The following is a 19,409-nucleotide window of genomic DNA, read 5'->3' on the forward strand; positions in this document are numbered from 1 at the left end:
CTGTACAGTTGAAAATGAGAAACGCTGTATCCATGTGGGTCTCATAGTGCGCGGTTGTTTTGTTCCAGAAAGTGCGCACATCCATTACTCAACCTGCGTTTTATGCTTCCTCTTATGAAGCCTTTAAATGTGAAACATCCCTTCCATACATCCTAGACAAGTCCGTCTTCTGGTTACACTCCACATCAGTGAGCTGAGGCTCAGAGTGAGCGTTCACATTGGCTGCATAATGATGATTTAAGTTGGTAACATAAATGCTACAGATGGTAAAAAAAATAAAAAAAATAGCTGAAGTGGGCTCCTGGTTTAAATTAATTTATTCAAGGGTGTTTGCTTTTTGTGTTGCCCAGCACTGATTGGCTGGATGGTAGGTAGCGGTTGATTAGCCAGTAATCAGGAGCATGTGGAGTTGTCTGACCTTGCTTTGCCCTGTTGAAGAGATTGCACACAGTAAATTGCACAGTTTTGCCCCCATCCTCTCTAAACATTCGGTCAGATTGATGGCGACTGATGTGGATGTCCTGTATACTGTAAGAGTTTGAACATAGAGAAACTTTCAACACAGCACCATAAAAATACAGACTCAAAGCCTGTAAATGTGTAGAAACAAAAGAAAAAGTTTGAAATGTGCTCCATGGTGGTAATTTATTAGAAAAGTAATAGCGACAAACAGCATATAGCATGAATTCATTGAAAAACACTCAAAAAACATCTAAGTGCAGTATGTTAGATCAGAAGTGCAAATATTTGTACTCAACTCCTGCAATTTTTAATTCATTTTTTGCAGATGTTAAGACTGTTTACATTCTCTCATTAGATGATGATTGGCAATGTTTGAAGACAGTAGAGACAAGTCAGTGTTTCAGGAGTTCCTCCATGTAAACAGCATTCATGCGATAAGCTGCCATCCAGTTGTGAGCTACATTATAGTAGCTTTGGTAACCTTGCTCCTGATACGGAGACATGGAGGCGTAGTAATGAGCCCAGGCTCTGTAGCAGTCTCTCCAGTAAGTTTCAGCGCTCATCTCCTCCTCCTCCTCCTCCTCCTCCTCCTCCTCCTCCTCCTCCTCCTCTTCCTCCTCTTCATCATCAGGTTCTCTTTCATCCCTTTCCCTCTTTTGCTCCTTCTTCATCTTCTCTGAAACCTTTTTGCTCCGTTTCCCAATCGCTTCCTTTGTCTTTCTTGATTCGTTTTTGCTGGTTTGTGCTGGACCCGTCCGCCTGCTCGATGTAATACTTGGTGCATATTCGTAGTTTTCACGCGGTGGCAAAGCTCTGCTACTCGTTGGACCGATTTCCTGGCGATATATTATTGGTTCAGAAGATGTTTGAGGTTCGGTTCTAGTGGGCCCTACATTTGGTTTGACAACAGTGGATCTATGACTTGCTTCAGTCTTAGTGACTGCGCTGTATTCGCCTCCTCTTGTTGTATCTAACTGCCCCAGATTCTCATCATCCTGCTGGCTCTCCTCCATATCAGATTGGGAGCTTGAAGTACCAGATGTTGATTTTGGAGGTGAAAGCTCAGATTTCCACAGTTTACAGCTTTGTGAGACACTCTGAGTTCCGTCATCCTCAATCATGACAGACACTCTGTGAACGTTCTGATCACCGACGTCCTCTCCACCTCTGAACTCCCTGATGACTTCCACTGATCTCCCTAAACCCGTCGTAATGAACATCTGGAAGTCCTGCTCAGCCTCCTCGAAGGTCATAAACTCTGACGTGCAAGTCTTGTACGAGCTGAGTGGAGGAATCTTCGGCAGAGCGTCTTGCAGCTCTTTTCGAGTCGGCGGCGGGAGAACGTCCTTTACAGGAGACGCTCTTCTAGCATTCCTTTCACCGTGCGTTCCCAACCTGGCTGCTGGATGGGTCTTCTCTGGCTTTCTTTCACGGCTATGCTCTACAGCTTCATCCATGATGGGGGCAGCAGCCTTGACACGTCTCTTCTCTTTTTTGGGGAAGAGCTGGGACTGGGGGCCTGGGGTTGACGCCTCAGTGCAGACATCCCAGTCACAAGGCTCATCCATCAACCCAGGCTCTATGGTGGCTAAAATGACAGAAGACAGATGAGACTTAAATTACCTTTCCAAAGTAACATCAAATAAACTTCAATTTGTTTCCTATCCATAGCTTTCCTCTCTTTAAAAACAAACATGTTGTGTGTAAAACTGCTCGCAGACACGTGGACAGGACTCACATGGCAACACAGACAAACTCAGGCCACACTTTTGAGCGATGGCCATCATCTTGTTCTCCTCTTCGCCATGGCAACAGTAGGTCACAGCCAGCCCCTGAGTGCCTACAAATGAAAATTTAAGCCTGATTAGAACCCATTCACATAGCAGGAAAGGATAAGGGGGGGAATGAGTTGTGCGAGCAGGGACAGCAGGTGCACACACACACACACACACACACACACTCTGACAATGTGTGCAAGCTAATTACATTCTGTTTCTGAGACAATGCACAAGTAAAACAAGGTAATTCTAATGAAATGCAGATCATTAGGAGACTATTGACCTTGCCAGGTGGGGTCAAACCTGCTAATACTCCAGAGACTCAAGCTAATCTTCCAAATGGTGTTAAATGTGGTCACAAAGAAGCAGGAAATGCTCTCTGGTCAAGCAATATGAAGCAACAAAAAGGTGAGAGAAAGCGTTTTTATACAAATTATAACACCAGGAGAGAACAAAAGATGCTTGTGCTGCACCAGTGTAAAATGTCATTGAACATAAACACAGGTTATGTCTGTTTAGTGTGACAATCAATTCTGGTTTGTTTAAATTGATTGTCTTTAAAACAACTGAATAAGAAGTGTTCAAAATAATTCTCAGTCGAGTCAGTGGACGAAAAAGATTTAAGCCTTGAGTGACATACACCACACATACACTCCCCCTGTTCATTGTCACCTGTCATGTATCAAGGCGGCCTAACTGGCTAAATGTGACAAGGTGTACATGCTGAATATTAAGTAACGCTGCTTGCTGCTGCCTGTGATTGCTCGCTTCTACTAAATAAAACTGTATCAGAGACTAACCGAAGCGGCCAGCCCGTCCAATTCGGTGCATATAGGTTTCCCAGTCCTGCGGCACATCCAGGTTAATCACCAGGTTTACTTTCTCTGCATCTATACCTCTGGAAGTCTGACAGGGAAAAAAAAAAAACAACAAGGATCAGAAAAGAGAAACTGACTGATGCGCGTGATGGATGACATATGAAACACAGCATGATGGAAGATGCGTGCGTCTTACCAGGTCAGTGGAGATGAGCACTCTGCATTGATACTGCTTCAGTTTTGACATGGCCTCCAGTCTCTGGTCCTGACTCAGACCACCTGTACAGGTCACATGACGGTCACTTTGTGTCGGTACACATCAACTGAAATCAACTCCGCTAAGGCAGACACAAATATATGCATTTTTTTTTGTTTGGCCAATTCATTGTTAAATCTATGAAATGTGATAAATAAAGACAAAGGTCTGTGACAAGTTACCTGATCCTAAAGTGCCATCAAGAAAATTATTCACCGACTATTTTGATAATCGATTAATCGTTTATGTTCAATAAAGCCAACAATTAGCCCTAGATTGATTTATCATTTCATGACTACACTCTGCACAAATATCACTACTTTTCTAAAGCCCCTCTCACCTGAGATGCAAACAGCAGGTAAGCCTTTGGAGGAGAGGATGTCTGCCAGGTGCTGAGCCCTGAGGTGGAAATCAAGCACAACAGCATTAAACCAACAGTTTCTCAGAGATACATCAATTTTACTCTGATCTGGCATGTTCAGTGTCAGCTCAACATCATGTAAAGAGCACCTCTGAGGAAGAGGGTAAACACTGAATCATGCATTACCTTGTGTGCAGGTTGGAGAACACCAGCGCTTGATTGAAAGGTATTTTACTGAACAGCTCCAGCAAGTGCTGCACCTTCTCCTCAAACACCTTGTGAGGTAACGGATGGGATTGCACCAGCTTGTAATACTGCTTCAGGCCTGGCAGGAGGCACACAAGAGCAAGACAATATACTGTACAGCATAACGTTCATTGTGGGCCTTATGCTACTCTCTGCTTACTGTCAATCACTTGACACCCTCAGGAAAAACATAACATTTTCTATGATGAAAAAACACCTCAAAACATGTCACATTACAAACTTTATTATCCAATCAATGTTGTCTTAATTTGGAGAGGCTGTTAGCCAGGACAGCAGTTAATTGAAAGCAAGTTTAGAAACTGTATGGTTTAATAATATAAACTAAACAAAGCTAAAAGTTAAGTAAGTTTTAAATACATAATATGATTTTCATTTTCTGTCTAATATAAAATAATTTTGTTGCTTTTTAACCCTTTAACTAAAATATTTTCCACTCGACCATGAAAAGAGGCTCACCTTTGAGGCCCATGTCCCTGGGATTGAGTCTAACAAAAGTGGGCTCTCTCATGTAGCGGGTCAGGTGCTGAGCGAGGGATTCTGGGTAGGTGGCAGAGAGCGCAAGCATCTGTTTGTTCACAGGCAGAGAGGAGAAGATCCAGCTGTAGAAGAGTGACAAGCAGGGAGAGAATGATGTGTGATTTTGTCAGATGATTTTATTGGTTTAATTAACCGGAGCAGTGCACATCAATAAACACTGCTGTAAATGCACCGAGGTACTGTTTTTCATCTGTAGTCCTTGAACAGATGTTACAAAGTTAATTGGAACATGCAAAGCAGAAGCACCAACATAAAAGGAGCATACAGAACATAAAATACATCAATTACTTAGTGTTAATTTTGTCAGCTATTTTTTATTTAGTCTCAGTCATGTGTCGAATGCCCTTGTTAGTTTTTAAATCATATTTATTCAGCCTCATCCTGTTGTGTTTTTAGTCATTTAGTTGACTAAAAGTCTGGGCATTTAGTCTTATCTTATTAAAAGAAAACTAAATATTCTATAGTTTTAGTCAAAACTGAAAATGAAAACTGTCGACATTTTAGTCTTTTTTTAGCCATCAGATTAATTTCATTTCAGTCAATCTAGTCTGGCCAAAACCAATGATGTTTTGTTATTTTAGTCATTTCACATAACATTTTATCTTATCATTATCTGATGAAAAACACAGGTTGAATGATTAAGAATGCAGCTTTGCAGAAAGTGTTTGGTCTGATGGGATCAGTTTAAGGAATACATCCAGACATGGAGCATGTTGGGATTTACATATTTATTTTGAGCCCGATACTCTATTTAAAACTATCATAAAACTATGAGAGCTGCACAGACAATAAAAGGTTTTGAAACCAATCTTTTGGTTGCCCAAAGTACAAACTTACCTTTCTGTTCTGAAGAATGGAAATAAAAGTAGTTAGCCTAATAAAATCAAAAAGATTACTGTACACACATCAACTGCAATCTGCTTGCATTAAAGAGGAGGTCAGGTGTTAACAAGAAAAGAAAAAAAAAAGTGCCCCACAGACTTAATAATGACACAAGGTTAACAAAATTGCTGTCTACCAAGCTAGTTCACATGGCATCAGTATTAAAGGTTAAACAAGGCAAGGTTTGCTAGAATAACAACAACAACACTATGATAAGGAAAGGTAATGTTATACACTGCTATTTTTATCACTACAGCTGTCTACACTCGCACTATATCCACGTAAACATGACCTGAAGTCTATTTTCCTCTGTTTTATGTGTGTAATTACAGTCATTGTGTATTGGGCTCTGAGCGCCTCCAACACATGGGTGACCTACACTCAACACTGCACCTGAATGCCTCCAGTGTAAACACACAGACGGAGCATTCACTGCTGCTGCTCTACTAACATGCTGCTCAGGCTACGACTCCTGTGAGTCTATGATATTTTGTCTCCTCTTTTTTGTCAACAAAAATAAAGAGAGATTTTGATAAAGTTTTTATTTTTTAAACTATATTTTAGTCTCTTTCTTTCATGAACAATATCGCATGTTGATATAGTCACAGTGTTTAATGATGTCGGGGCTGCCTCATCATCGTCTTGTCTTGGAAAATAAAGGTTGTTGACGAACATATTTAGTCATAGTTTTTGTCAACGAAATTAACATTGCATGAGCAAATGAGCACTACATTTAATGTGCGTATATTTATGATATTTCATTTATATAAATGTGTTATGAGAGGCTTCAATCTAAGTCCTCTGGTTGAATAACAATCAGTTCTCGTTACACCGGCCAGCTGCCATATCATGTCACTCATTACGTAAAATTACAGATGTTTCTGTGCATCATACTTTATCTGTTCCTGGAAGCTTCCCTCCTCCAGCAGCTTGTCAGCTTCGTCCAGAACAAACAGTCTGATGCTGGCGGTGGACAACATGCCCAGCTCGATGAGCTGCTTGATACGACCTGCGTACATAACCAGAGGCAGAGTTACTTACAAAACTCAAGTAACAGCATGATGGTTACATAAACAGGTAATGCCGTCAGTGTTTGGCCTCTTACCAGGTGAGCCCACAGCTATATGGCACTTCTTCAGATGGGGCTTGTCCTGACCTACAGGCCTGCCCCCAATGAAGACATGACACTCCAGGCCCTCCATGGCACAGCCTATTGCCATCACGACTGAGTGGATCTGCACCGCTATCTCACGTGTCGGAGCCAGCACAAGAACCTGCAGGAGGATAAAAAAAAAATTTAAAAAAAGAGTCCTTTGTGAAGAAAGTTAAGATGTCAACAACCACTTTCATTTGATTGGGAGCAGATTAAGGATAAACAGCTGTTGGGCAGTTTTCCAATCAGTAAGACCCTGCAGCTAATGAGATTACAGTGCACTAGAATGCAGCCAGACGTACCTCTGCTTTATCAATAATTGTCCTCTTTCATCTATACTTTTGACATTGAGCAGCTTAAACTCATCAGATTAAGACCCTCAAAACCAAAGTGATTACTACTCATGACCATCTGTTGCTGGTGAAAGTGAGCTGGGTGCTAAACTTCAAAATAACACTTTTTGTTTTCTGTATTATATGTTAGAAGATGAACAATTATTAAATCACTGAGATTAAAAGCACGGGAAAGATACTTTACTCATCTGGAGTGACTCCACTCACCTGAGTTGCAGCATTCTCCAGGACCAGAGAGTCCAGAGCGATGGTGCAGAACACGCATGTCTTCCCCGTGCCAGACTTGGCCTGCACGATCAAATCTGAGAAAACAACAGAAGGACAATGCAGCACTGCACAATTAGCCGGAATAATCATGATCACAATTTGGGCTTCCACAATTAAACTTGACTGGGTACAACACTGATGCTTCATATCTAGAGAGGCTAATCTAAAACGCCTCCTCTCCAGTTAAAACTGTCCAACTAATCACAGGTGTTTACTTCAAGTACACTGTGATTAACCGGCCTCTGCTTCGTGACTGCTGGCGAGAGCAGTTTCACTACACAGGCAACCTGCAAGAGGGATGTAACTATATCAACTTTGTAGGAATAAATCATTTTATCTCTTTGCAAGTTGTGGATGTATTTTTTTTTTTTCAAATTTGTACATTTGAAGGCAGTTTTCTAAAAGTAAAATATTCAAGTGCAATGAATGATTTTGTTCCCAAAGACTGATTTAAAAACACAGTGAATAACTGTGGTTATCATTTACAATGGTTACATCATTGTGTAGCTTGAATAGAAAGTTAAAGGGCCGATTCATACAAATTATAAAAATATTTTCTCACCCACATCTAGTGGTGTCTAAGCCATACAGATAGTTTTGGTGTAATGTTGCCAGGTTCTTCAAGTGTCAAATGTTTTCACTGGAACTACATAATCCACAGAACACAATGTCAGAATAACCAGGATACAATTTCTGCAAAATTATGATGCTATTGATTTTTTTGAATGCAATTTTTCAAATTGACCTTTTAATATTAGTATAATATAATCAGTAGTTTAATAGTATTATCATTTCTATCCTTGTGGTTTTAACTATGAATCCATCCACTGTGATCTGCTCACAGACTCACAGGAAAAGATTCTGACATCTTTCCCTCAACACTTCTGTAATGTAACATAACAATTTAGACTTGGGCTGCAACTAATGACTGTTTTCATTATTGATTAATCTGCTTCTCAAAAAATAATAGTAAAAAATGCTACGCTATCTTCAGCCCAAGGTGACGTCAAATTGTTTGTTTTGTTCAAACCCCGAAAATATTTCATTTACTTTCACATACAATGAAGAAATAGAACAAATGTTCACATCCGAGATGCTGTAATGGGAAAATGTTTGGGATTTTTGCTTGAAAAATGGCTGAAACGATAAATCAGTTATAAACATAGGTGGAGATTTTTTCAAATCGACTGATCGTTTCAGCTCTTGTCTAAATATATCAGTGGTGAGAGTGACACAGCTGTTTAATTTAGTTTTGACACAGCTGACTGTCAGTCATCCCATTAGCGACTTACAGTAAGTCTGTTTTAGTAGTAAGTTTTTAATGATGTAGTAGTGCGAATTAGATAATTAACATAACATGCAAGTCACAAACCTAAGCATCATTTTCTCTGAAAAATAAATAGCCGGTAACCTTTAAACAGAACAAAACAAAACAAAACCAAAAAAAACAAGCAAGCTGTTAAACAACATGTGCTGCAGTTCTGCAGGTATTTCCTTCATCCTCAAAGTCTCATCTCAGCATCTTGGTGTAAAAATATTCTGTCTGCTGCATGATAAAAAAAAGATTGTTTTACCCGTTTCTCAAGACAGAGATGGCAGTAAGAAAGTAAATGTGTCCCTTTGTACAGTGTGAATTAAAATTAAGTTTATTATCAGGTATATTTGTCTAAATTGATGTTACATTGTGTAATTTTATATTTTCATTTATTTTATATTCATAGAAGATAACAACAACCTGTGTTTTTCTAAGATCACTGCTTATTTATTTTCTGTAAAAACTGATGCTTACTTCTGTGACTTTAATATAATGCTAAAACATGAGATGCACGAACTTGAGACAACCTCAGTACCTTACACACTCACATGCCACTTCATTACGAACAGCTCTGCCATAAATTCTACTTTTACAAAGCTTATACAGTATTGAGGTCGTAGTGGGTGATGGTGTACTGGGGTGCATGAGGGGGGCAAAATATTATGAACACTTTTTAATATAATGTACACCACCACCACCACCACCCACTACGACCTCAATAATAAACATAAATTAGAATTATCACCTTTCTGACAATGTCAACAAAAACTGAAAATGTATAAACTTAATAAAAGCAGAATTTATGGCAGAGCTGTTGTATTGGATTAGATTGCACAGGTGTTCCTCATAAAGTGGCCGGTGAGTGTGCATTTGGTGCTATGCAGTTGTAGTATGACTGCTTTTTTAACTATATTAGTATGAAATTGTGCCATTATTAACCCCAAACGTCAACTTGCTCACTTTAATCTGCACGATTCAGTCAGTGAACCTGTTTCTGCTGCTACACACACACACACACACACACACACACACACAGTTTTCTGAACCCACCAAGTCCGCAGCGGCCCAGCGGGATCGCCTTGAGCTGGATCGGGGAGGGTTTCTGAAAGCCTGCGGAGGACAGTCCCTCCAACACGGGCTGAGACAGCAGCAGGGAGCTGAAGTCGATCCCCTCCGACAGAAGCACATCATCGGTCCGCTTTCGCGTCTCTATGTCGTGCGCTGCTTTCCTCACGGAGGCAGCCATGTTGACTAGACTGCTGATCACAGACAGCCGGTTAAAAACCTGCAGCAGACCTGTGAGTTTACCGCCCTCTAGTGACCTGGAGGGGAACTGACCTGTCTGTGTGACAATAAATAAAATCACATGGAGAGACTGAAGTTCAGCTTCTTCCAAAGAAAAAACTAGAGGTTGTGGTTTATATACTATTGGTTAACATGACTTATATTAGTATTATTATATTATATATTATTATTACAGTCTGTATCCTCACTGAAGATTGATTGGTAGATTAAAGACCAAATAATTACTTATTTATAGTTACCATGTTTTGTTTGGCTGATATAAATTGGCCAATCCAAAAGAAATACTGCCCAGAATAAATGTTAAGCCTCACAGTGTATACAAAAATGTGTGATATTAATAAGCCATAATGCTCCTTCTATGCCTGTAACCAGCAGACCTGCATTTAACTCTAATCCTAAAACCCATATTGTGCTGCTGAATCCCTGCTTCATTACTCAGTGGTCGCTATAAACCCAGCAATCACAGAAAGTGCAGTCTTACAGGAATTATTGTCTTCACAATCCGGATCTACGGATTTGGTTTTCAAGAATTAAATGTTATGATCTAGAGCCCCTCTCCCCTTATTGGGCTTATTAAGAGGGTCTCCTTCTCCATCTACTCCTTAGAGCTGCATCAGGACAACAATCATGCAGCATCTGTAGAAAAGGACTTCTTTGATTGTTGATATTGTCGGATTAGCAAATTGATTTTTTGATTCAGCACCTGCCTATTCTCACTTTTTTGTTTTTTATTTTGTTGAGTTGTTGTTTTGACCTGTGGATATTTTGCATTTTAGTTGATTTTGGTTTGAATTTGGGTTGTAGATGGACCGCTGACACTTTATTTCCATACTAAGAAGCAATCTGTGGCATCAGCAAACATTCCCACTGAGCAAAAATGGAGCACCTTGCCCTACATGGAAACTCCTCCTCATCCTCCCAGAGTTCAGTCAACGCAGAGCTCCTGTCTCGGACTGGCTACACAACACTGGCAGTTATCATGGGTGTGTTCTCTGTGGCCGGGATCATCCTCAATGTCCTGGTGATCGTGGTAACACTGAAACACAGACAGCTCAGGCAGCCACTCAGTTACGCTCTGGTTAACCTGGCCATATGTGACCTGGGCTGTGCTGTGTTTGGAGGTCTGCCCACCACAGTGACCAGTGCCATGGGATACTTCAGCCTAGGACGTGTGGGCTGCGTGTTAGAGGGCTTCGCTGTAGCCTTTTTTGGTGAGTCCATTCTGGGCCAAAGGAGGAGTTTGCATGTCAGAGTTTCAGAGCTCAGCATGATTTCATTTTCACTGTGGTGGAGGAAGCACTCAGATCCTTTGCAGTCAGGAGCCCACATGAACATTGAAACATGTTTTTCTTGCTGTAGTCATTCCTCCTGCTCATACTGGCCATTAGAAGATCCCTTCATAATGCACTTTCAGTGTAAGTGATGTGGAACAAATTTCACAGCCCTCCTTCTGGGCAAAAATACATTTTTGCTCAAAGGAAGGCCTGTGGATTTTGTCCCCCATCACTTACATTGTAAGCTCATTTGGAGAGGATGATTACAGTGAGCAAAACCTGTTTCTGTGTTCATATGGCCACTGATCATTGGACTTACTTGAAAAACTATGAACCTTTACTTTGAGTAAAAGTAGCAAAATAGCAATGTAACATACTCTATAAGTTAAAAAAAATCCTACTACATATGTATTATCGGCACAATGTACCCTAAAAACAATCAAAAGTAAAAGTACTTATTCTCCAAAAAATGACCCTTCTGACTGATATATTATTATATATAACATTATTATATCGATAATACTAGTGTATCATTGCACATGTAGCATTTTGTAGCCGGTCGAGGTGGAGCTAGTTGACTACTTACTACTTTCTATACAGTTTAGTCCAGTTGTTCCCGACCTGGACTTTTCTCTAATCTTTGCTGTTTTGTGAAATATTGGTTGATATTTGGTGCTTAAATGATATCCGGAAAAGTTATTTTATCTGAGATGTTCAGAGGGGAAATCACTTTTTGGGGGAACTGCTAACAACTCACAGACATGACATGGCTTTTTTGTGAGGCCTCACGAGCCAAAAAGGTTGGGAACAACTGATTTTATTCTTAATACTGTATTGTATTTTATAAACTTATCAAATGTGTTTTATGTCATAATCTGAAAAGAAACAAATAAGCAGGTATGGTCAGATAAATGTAGTGGAGTAAAAAGTACAACATTTCCCTCTGAAATGTAGTGAAGTAGCAACATAGCAACATATTTTTCCACAAAAAATATTTAAATTCTTGACTTATTCCTTCTTTTCTGCCAGGAATAGCAAGTCTGTGTACAATAGGAGTCATTTCTGTTGAACGCTACATAGTGGTGTGTTATCCCATGGGTGCTGTCCTGTTCCAGACCAGGTAGGGATCATCCAGATTTCACTTAGCGGCATCACACAAAAGTACAAAACTTCACCAGTATGTGACACACCACCTCTGTTCTCCTCCAGGCATGCAGTTGCTGGTGTGGTGCTGTCCTGGGTGTGGTCATTTGTGTGGAACACTCCGCCTCTGTTTGGTTGGGGCAGTTATGAGCTGGAAGGGATCAAGACCTCCTGCGCTCCAAACTGGTACAGCAGGGATGTTGGAAACATGTCCTACATAATCATATACTTTTTCCTTTGCTTTGTCGTGCCCTTTTCCATCATCATGGTGTCCTACTCGCGACTCTTGTGGACCCTCCGTCAGGTGAGAGCTGGAGAACACAGATTTTTATTGTTGATTTTACTGATATCTTAAAACTTTTGCTTGCATTTTGATGTACTAGGTGACCAAGCTGCAGGTGTCTGAGGCTGGCAGCACAAACCGTGTGGAGGTGCAGGTAGCACGTATGGTAGTGGTGATGGTGTTGGCCTTCCTGGTCACCTGGCTGCCGTATGCTGCCATGGCTCTTGCTGTCATCATAGACTCTAGTCTACATATTGACCCCCTCATTGCCACCATACCTGTCTACTTTGCTAAAAGCAGCACCGTCTACAACCCCATCGTATATATTTTCATGAACAGACAGGTAATCCTTCATTACGCACGTTTATATTCACACACACAAGCAAAGAAAGAAAATGTAAAGAATTTAGAAATATAAAAACATGTCTCTGTATTGACTATGTGCACTGTATGTGTTTGTTTCTAGTTTCGAGACTACGCTATTCCCACTGTCCTGTGTGGATGGAACCCATGGGCCTCAGACCCTCAAATATCTGAGGGTGAGACCACAGTCGCTTCTGTCAGCAAGAGCCAAAAAGTCTCACCTTAAGAATCTTTAAAAGAATAAAAAACCATATGAATGAACATGGTTTCACTCCTGATCATCTGAACTACCTCCAGCTATTTACTGCTACAACAGACTGCAAGGAAAAATAAAGTTCACAACATCAACAAAATACGTAGACACACCAAGGATAGGAGACTGATGGAAATGGGTTAGGGGTGTAATTCCATGAAAAAAAAATTCACAGCATTAAAGCAGCTGTGAAAAGGGAGAAGGAAACCACCATCATGAGACTCCCCATGTACTTCAATTGACAGTGTGTCTTTTCCTACTGAGGCTGTCATGATTTTTTATGTACTCTCACAATAAAGGCAACCCATTTGTCTCGTTCCCAGTCATGAATATTGTTAATGATTTATTAATCTTTTTGAATTCACTGTGAGGATTGTGGGAGTTGTGTCAAAATCACAGTGTAGAGGTTCAAAGTTTTAAAGATTAACATACATGGTTTGCTAAAATGAATGATATATATGCATGTGTGTATTCTGTGTTTTTTTTTTTAAAGCCCCTCCAGCACCAGTGAAATAATCTTTCCTTTAGTCAGGATAGCTGGATTACTTGGGTTAAGAGGCTTACATGAAGTATAGTGTAAGGTATAAGTGAAAACAGACACAAACACAGAGCTTAAATGAAAGGTCTAATTGCAGTTAAATAAAAAATTTGACATAATGTATTTTTTGACTAGCAGAAGTAAACATTTGTGTTGTGTGTTTTTATGCATTTATATATTTTATATATTTATAAGGTTTTGCAGCAAACTGCCAAAGCCCTGCAATGGTGAAAAATGGCCTGTTAAATACATTTAAATATATTTATTATAAATATATTTTCAAAGGATTTATGACAAGAAAAAAAAAGTAATTACATGTTTTTTTTTATTTTTCATTAGGTGTACACATCCCCCTTTGCTTCTCAAGGTCTGCGCTCAAGCATGGTACACACCTCTCGCACACAAACAGACCTTTGTCACCTTAATATGACCTTTATGGCTTTCATTGGTAAAAATCAAAAATAATCAGTGTGTTATACTCCTTTGCAACATGATACCACACTCCAGCCGTTTGGATCCAGCATGTTAAAACAGCAAAGAAAAAACAAAACCTGTCATCAGTTTAGTCAAGTCTCACAGTTTGATCATTCACAGTCATCCCCTCTCTAAATAAACACAAATGCAATCATATTCATCCTATTACCTTGGCTTTTTATTGATTACAGAAATATTGCTATGACTTTCATTAAAGAAAAGCAAAAAGCCAGAATGTGAATAGCTGTATCAAACCTGTACACTTTTTTGTATATACAGAGTGAGGGATCATCTATGTACATGCTACATACTGTCACACTCTGGGTAAATAAGTAGTCCTTCTGACAGACACAGGCGAGGGATTACTTCACCCTTTCCGAATCAGAAAAAGATGCGAAAGTGACCCGAGGTCAGTGTCTGAGGAACAGGAGACTCCAATCTACACCCTGCAAGCCATCTCATCGATACAGTACATGTTGACATGTCAGTTGTGTGCTTGAACACCTGGTGCTTGGAGGCTTGACTTTGGTCCTGTTGTTTCTGGCAGCTTGTAACAATAACAGCGTGAAACAACAGTGTATCTGAGTGCTTCAAGTCCTGCTAAATACCCAGAAGCTTTAGTGCCCAGTAATAGAGGCGACATAACAGTTTTTACTGCACTATGCACCTTGAAGTTGAGTCAGATTTGTCATACAAACTATCTGGTCCCAATGTTGGCAGCACATCACATTTGTTGTTCAATACTGTGTTGTCTTCATCCTATTTAATGTACAGTCTCCAGACGTTACAGGTCAATGTGGTGTTTGGTGTAAAACTCACGTTATAATGTCATGTCCCATGCGAAATTTAAATCAACCGGAGGTATTCCTTTTTCCAGCAGCAGCTATTTCACATACCAACCGAAAAACATCTGCGTGTTTTAATACACATGCTTAAAAGAGATGACGAGGATAGACACAGGTTAGGTAGTCTCTGAACAGCAACATTACAGTCAAATTAACAGAGAATGAATAACACGGAGGACTGACAGGTTGATGCTGAAAAATTCTTCTTCCTCTTCTTCACATACAGTTCAAACCAGCTTTGCAAAGGGGTTTTCAGGCCATGTTCAACATATTCTGCTCTGCTGGGGGAGAATACAAGATCAGCTGTACCTCGCAGCATCCACATAACGACACTAGCAATAAGTCCTGAGCTCAAGGAATGTGCAACACGTCCCCAGCCAGTCGCCAACCTGTTCCGGTGGGAACACAGTAAAGACTGAGAACAGCATCCTGGAATTATCATTGCTTCTGACAAGTAAAAAGTATAATCATATATACAGATTTAAAAAAAAAATACAACAACAAAAAACAAGAGTAAAAATAAATGCACGTGGGGTTTGGGCAGAAGAAGGTGGGGGATTTTGAAGGGTCTACTCATGATCTAAAGAGGTAAAATCAGGTGCAAAGAGAACATTTCAACATCAACACCTGTACACCACGCAACAAATCAAGACAATGTCTGAGTCAAGGCAAAAGAGGAAGGGGGTGTCTAAGAATAAGCAGGTGAGGATTTGTACACTTCCTTTACCTCTCTGTCCTTACAGGTGTTCTGAAACAGGAGCATCTCGCAGCGTAGTGTTCTTTACAGCGTGTGACAAATGTAATTAGTCGACTACTGGTTTGTGGATTGCAGAGTGATCTTAATTGTAGTGTAGTCAAGTGTCTTTTTTTTTCTTTTTGGTGTGTTAATTAATGATTCTTCTTCATTCTAATATCTAGCGTGTACTTTACATCCTACTCTGCTTGTGTGACTGATGAGGTAAAGTATCGACAGCCACCCTGACCTCTACTGGACAATAAGGTGCTAAAGTTTATCTCTGTAAACTCCAATGATATACACAATTAACTTTCAAGTGTGTGTTCATGTATGTGTTTAAGAGAGATAGAGAGAGAGAGAGAGATACAGAGAGAGAGAGAGAGAGAGAGAGAGAGAGATTGTGTATGTGTGTGTGAGATGTTTTAAAGATCATGTAATAAAGGGCCAAGAGGTTAGGCGAGGGTTTAGGGTTTGAGGTGCAAATATTTAGAGTTTGGATTCAGGCTGAGGCATGTTATGAAAAAGCAGAGTATTACAGCTCAGTCTCTTTATGTACAACAACAGTCCAGGTGAAGAAAAAAAAAAAACACGAGAGAGTGACAGGGCTTCTCTCTCTTTTCCTTTGCCTTTGAATCATGTCGACTTTCGCTCCTCCTTCCTCACAGCTCACTGATACAGCAAGTTCTGTTCAAACTGAGTCAGCCCACATCCTAAACGCTGCCCTCTTCTGGACAGCAGCGGTAGTAGCAGCAAGGAGAATCTTGTACTCTCCCACTTTTCTTCCAGCTTCACGCACTTCTCTTATTTTTCATTTTTCTGTCTTTAGAACTGAGCTGAGTTTTTTTTTTTTTCTTTTTTAAGTCAAGTATAAATTCTTCAGCCTTAGTTTGGTGTAGTTTTGTTTCCATTTTGCTGTATGTGTGTGTGTATGTGTGTGTGTGTGTTTTTCTTCTTCAGTGTGTGTGTTCATGTGGCAGGGTGTGTCGCTCCTTCAGTGTGTGTGTGGCAGGGTGAATGTATGTCTGACAGGACAGCTCCATGTGTTACTGTCCTCCTCAGCGCCCCCGCCAGCACTAAAACAACACACTCTGCCTCCTGTTCTTCCCCTGGGCTGAGAGAGAGAGAGAGACAGACAGAGAGACACACACAGAGAGAGAGAGAGAGAGAGAGAGAGAGAGAGAGAGAGAGAGAGAGAGAGAGAGAGAGAGAGAGAGAGAGAGAGAGAGAGAGAGAGAGAGAGAGAGAGAGAGAGAAATATGTGAAAAAATGTTGGGATTTGGTTTGGACACACACACACCCCCACAGATTTCACTCCATGCCCACAACACACAATATAAACTATATGGCCAAAGGTATTGGACACACAAACGTTACACCTATATGTGGTTTTAAACATTATTCCAAAGCCATGGGCAATAAAATGCTGTCTCTGCTCTTTTAAGGTTTTCCACAAGATTTGGGAACCTGGCTGCGGGGATTTACTCCCATCAGCCACAAGAGCATTAGAGAGGATTGGCACTGATGTTGGGCGATAAGGCCTGACTCACAGCCGGCGTTCCACTTCATCGAAAAAGTATTTGATAGGGTTAAGGTCAGTGCTCTGCACAAGCCAGACAGGTTCTTCCACACCAAACTTGAAAAACATTTTTTTTTATAGATCTTGCTTTGTGCATGCAGCAGCTATCATGAACATGACCAGAATTTTATCTGGAATTTGGGGGTTTTAGCAACCTGGAGAAACTACAAAAAAAACTTGGTGGATATTAACATTACTTCCAATCCAGATTAAATTCCATCACAACTACAATCATTAAAAGCTTATTACTGGCAAGCTTTGAAACAGTATCTAGATCTTCATGTTGGAGAATTACAAAATATAATTAAACAATCAACTGCATTAAACAAAAAAGAATCCCAATCAATTGGAGTGTCCTGATTTAAAATGCTGATTATGTAATTGCAGTGTCCCCTTTGTTGCATGACCTGATTATCTCTACAATCCTGACTACGGCCTGTGTGCACGGTTGCATCGGCCTGCTGAAACAGTAAAGGGCTTTCTCCAAACTGTTGCCACAAAGTTGAAAGCACACCATTTTCTAAAATTCCTGGACCAAAAATAAAAATAACTACTTGTAAAGATACTTTTGGCCAAATAGAGTAACTGTTATTATCATTGTCGAGACTTTCTATAACCTGTAATACAGCAGATCTCATGTCACTTAAGCTAAATAATACTTACCAGTAACTGTAAAACAGCACTGCAGTAAAACAAACACTCATATCCATGCTAATAAAAAAACAAACACACACTACACCCTCACTTCACTCTTCACTTACAGACTCACAAAAAGGCTACATCTCTCGCTGGAGAAACCTAAACAGGACTGCAAATGAAAAGAATCAAATGACTCCCCGTTCTCTGATCGCATTCTTTTCTTTTATGAATGTATTGTTGCCCCTTTCATCCCTTGAAATAAACACTGGGAGAGGCTCGCTTCTGAGAAAAACAGGATTAGGTAAGTGAAAGCTGAGATGACGCATGTGGGTGCAGGGCTTGAAATGTGAGGAAAAGCCGCCCGAGGGAGCAAAAAATGGGGAAAGGGAGAGGAGTTAACAAAGAAAAAAAAAAACAATAGAAAGAGTTAAATTGTACGAGTTTAAACAAGTGAGTAATAATATGTTGTTTTGTTTCAGGGAACGCAAGAAGGGAAGAGAAATGCAACCGCATTTAGTCCGGTTCAGCAACCGGGAGAGACATATATAAAGGTGAGATTGCAACAAAGACAAGGTGCAAATGGACAGAAGAAAAGCGGCCAGGTGACAGCCAAATAGAAAAAAGAGAAAGGGAACTGAACAGAAGACAGACAGAATGAAAGAGACCGTATTTACCAGGACGGTAGGGGCCACTCAGCCAGTGGAATTGGAGGAGAGAGTGTGACTCTGAGCCCTGGGATTGGCTGCTTCTCTCTGGAAGTACTGCGAGGGTGCAGAGCCTAGCTTATGGGCCATCGCTTTTTTGGGGGGGTTGGGGAGAAGGGAAGGTTGGGAATATAGAGGTGTTACGGAGGAGTTGGAGTAGGGTACACAAGGGAGATAGAAAGGATTAAGGAAAAGATGAACATCGCGAAAGAAGAGTGCATGGGTACCAAGAAAGAGAAGGGGACAGTTTATCAGAACATGTCAGCGGAAGCAGAAAAAAAAAAAGAGACACACACACACACTGAGAACGTGACAGAGACCAAAACACTGAAGTAAATCTAACAAAATGTCAAAAAGGTACATCAGATATAAACAGGTAATTGGATGGTAACTCAGTAGTTGGGTGTATATGATGGGGCTTCTGTATATGGCTTGAATTGTCAAATTTATATGTAAAATATTACATTGTAATTACTGCATTTTTTTAAAAATCTGACAGAGCTTAAAGCAACGTTGACCTTTGGTGGAAACTCATGGCTTCCTGTCCATAATACTGCACACGTCCACATATTGTCTATTGTCTGTATAAGATCCTCTTGTGGCCTGAGAGGGACAGGCAGGATAGATTTATTGCCTCACTACAGATTTTTGTCACTCACTGCATGGCAAAATGCACTTTTGAGCACATGAATGAATGCAATAAAAGCATATTGTCACTATTAAAAAAACATCACATACTTTGGGTAACTTTGTATTACTTTTTAAATTTGACAGCCCTTCTAAAATGGCTACATAAAAACATGCACAATTACCACTACTGAAGATGA

At 40.2% G+C, this 19,409-nt stretch overlaps 3 protein-coding genes across 6 annotated transcripts in view; 1 reads left to right on the forward strand and 2 right to left on the reverse strand.

Moving 5' to 3' along the window:
• Positions 1-626: 626 nt before the first annotated feature.
• ddx20 (DEAD (Asp-Glu-Ala-Asp) box polypeptide 20) lies at positions 627-9,729 on the reverse strand. Its single transcript, XM_042410205.1, has 12 exons — positions 9,500-9,729; positions 7,075-7,169; positions 6,467-6,635; positions 6,256-6,370; positions 4,399-4,541; positions 3,862-4,000; positions 3,655-3,713; positions 3,255-3,337; positions 3,041-3,146; positions 2,201-2,302; positions 1,083-2,050; positions 627-1,052 (listed from the first exon to the last, which is right to left on the reverse strand). Exons 1-12 carry the CDS (start codon positions 9,693-9,695, stop codon positions 855-857), a joined length of 2,373 nt encoding a protein of 790 aa, XP_042266139.1. The 5' UTR covers positions 9,696-9,729; the 3' UTR covers positions 627-854.
• Positions 9,690-13,356, forward strand: parapinopsina (parapinopsin a). Its single transcript, XM_042410206.1, has 6 exons — positions 9,690-9,747; positions 10,591-10,965; positions 12,058-12,148; positions 12,238-12,475; positions 12,555-12,797; positions 12,921-13,356. Exons 2-6 carry the CDS (start codon positions 10,632-10,634, stop codon positions 13,041-13,043), a joined length of 1,029 nt encoding a protein of 342 aa, XP_042266140.1. The 5' UTR covers positions 9,690-9,747; positions 10,591-10,631; the 3' UTR covers positions 13,044-13,356.
• Positions 13,357-14,233: 877 nt separating this feature from the next.
• Positions 14,234-19,409, reverse strand: part of LOC121895520 (cyclin-dependent kinase 17-like) — a 41,666-nt gene continuing 36,490 nt past the window's right edge. For 3 of the 4 annotated variants that reach the window (XM_042408734.1, XM_042408733.1, XM_042408732.1), the window contains exon 16: positions 14,234-16,774. In XM_042408734.1, the coding sequence (XP_042264668.1) occupies positions 16,737-16,774 (38 nt within the window). In that variant the 3' untranslated portion in view covers positions 14,234-16,736. Of the gene's footprint in view, positions 16,775-16,938; positions 18,675-19,409 lie in introns of those variants that run through there. The other variant, XM_042408735.1, reaches the window with a different exon arrangement.

This window comes from Thunnus maccoyii, chromosome 4 (genome assembly GCF_910596095.1).
Source record: "Thunnus maccoyii chromosome 4, fThuMac1.1, whole genome shotgun sequence".
NCBI lineage: Eukaryota > Metazoa > Chordata > Actinopteri > Scombriformes > Scombridae > Thunnus > Thunnus maccoyii.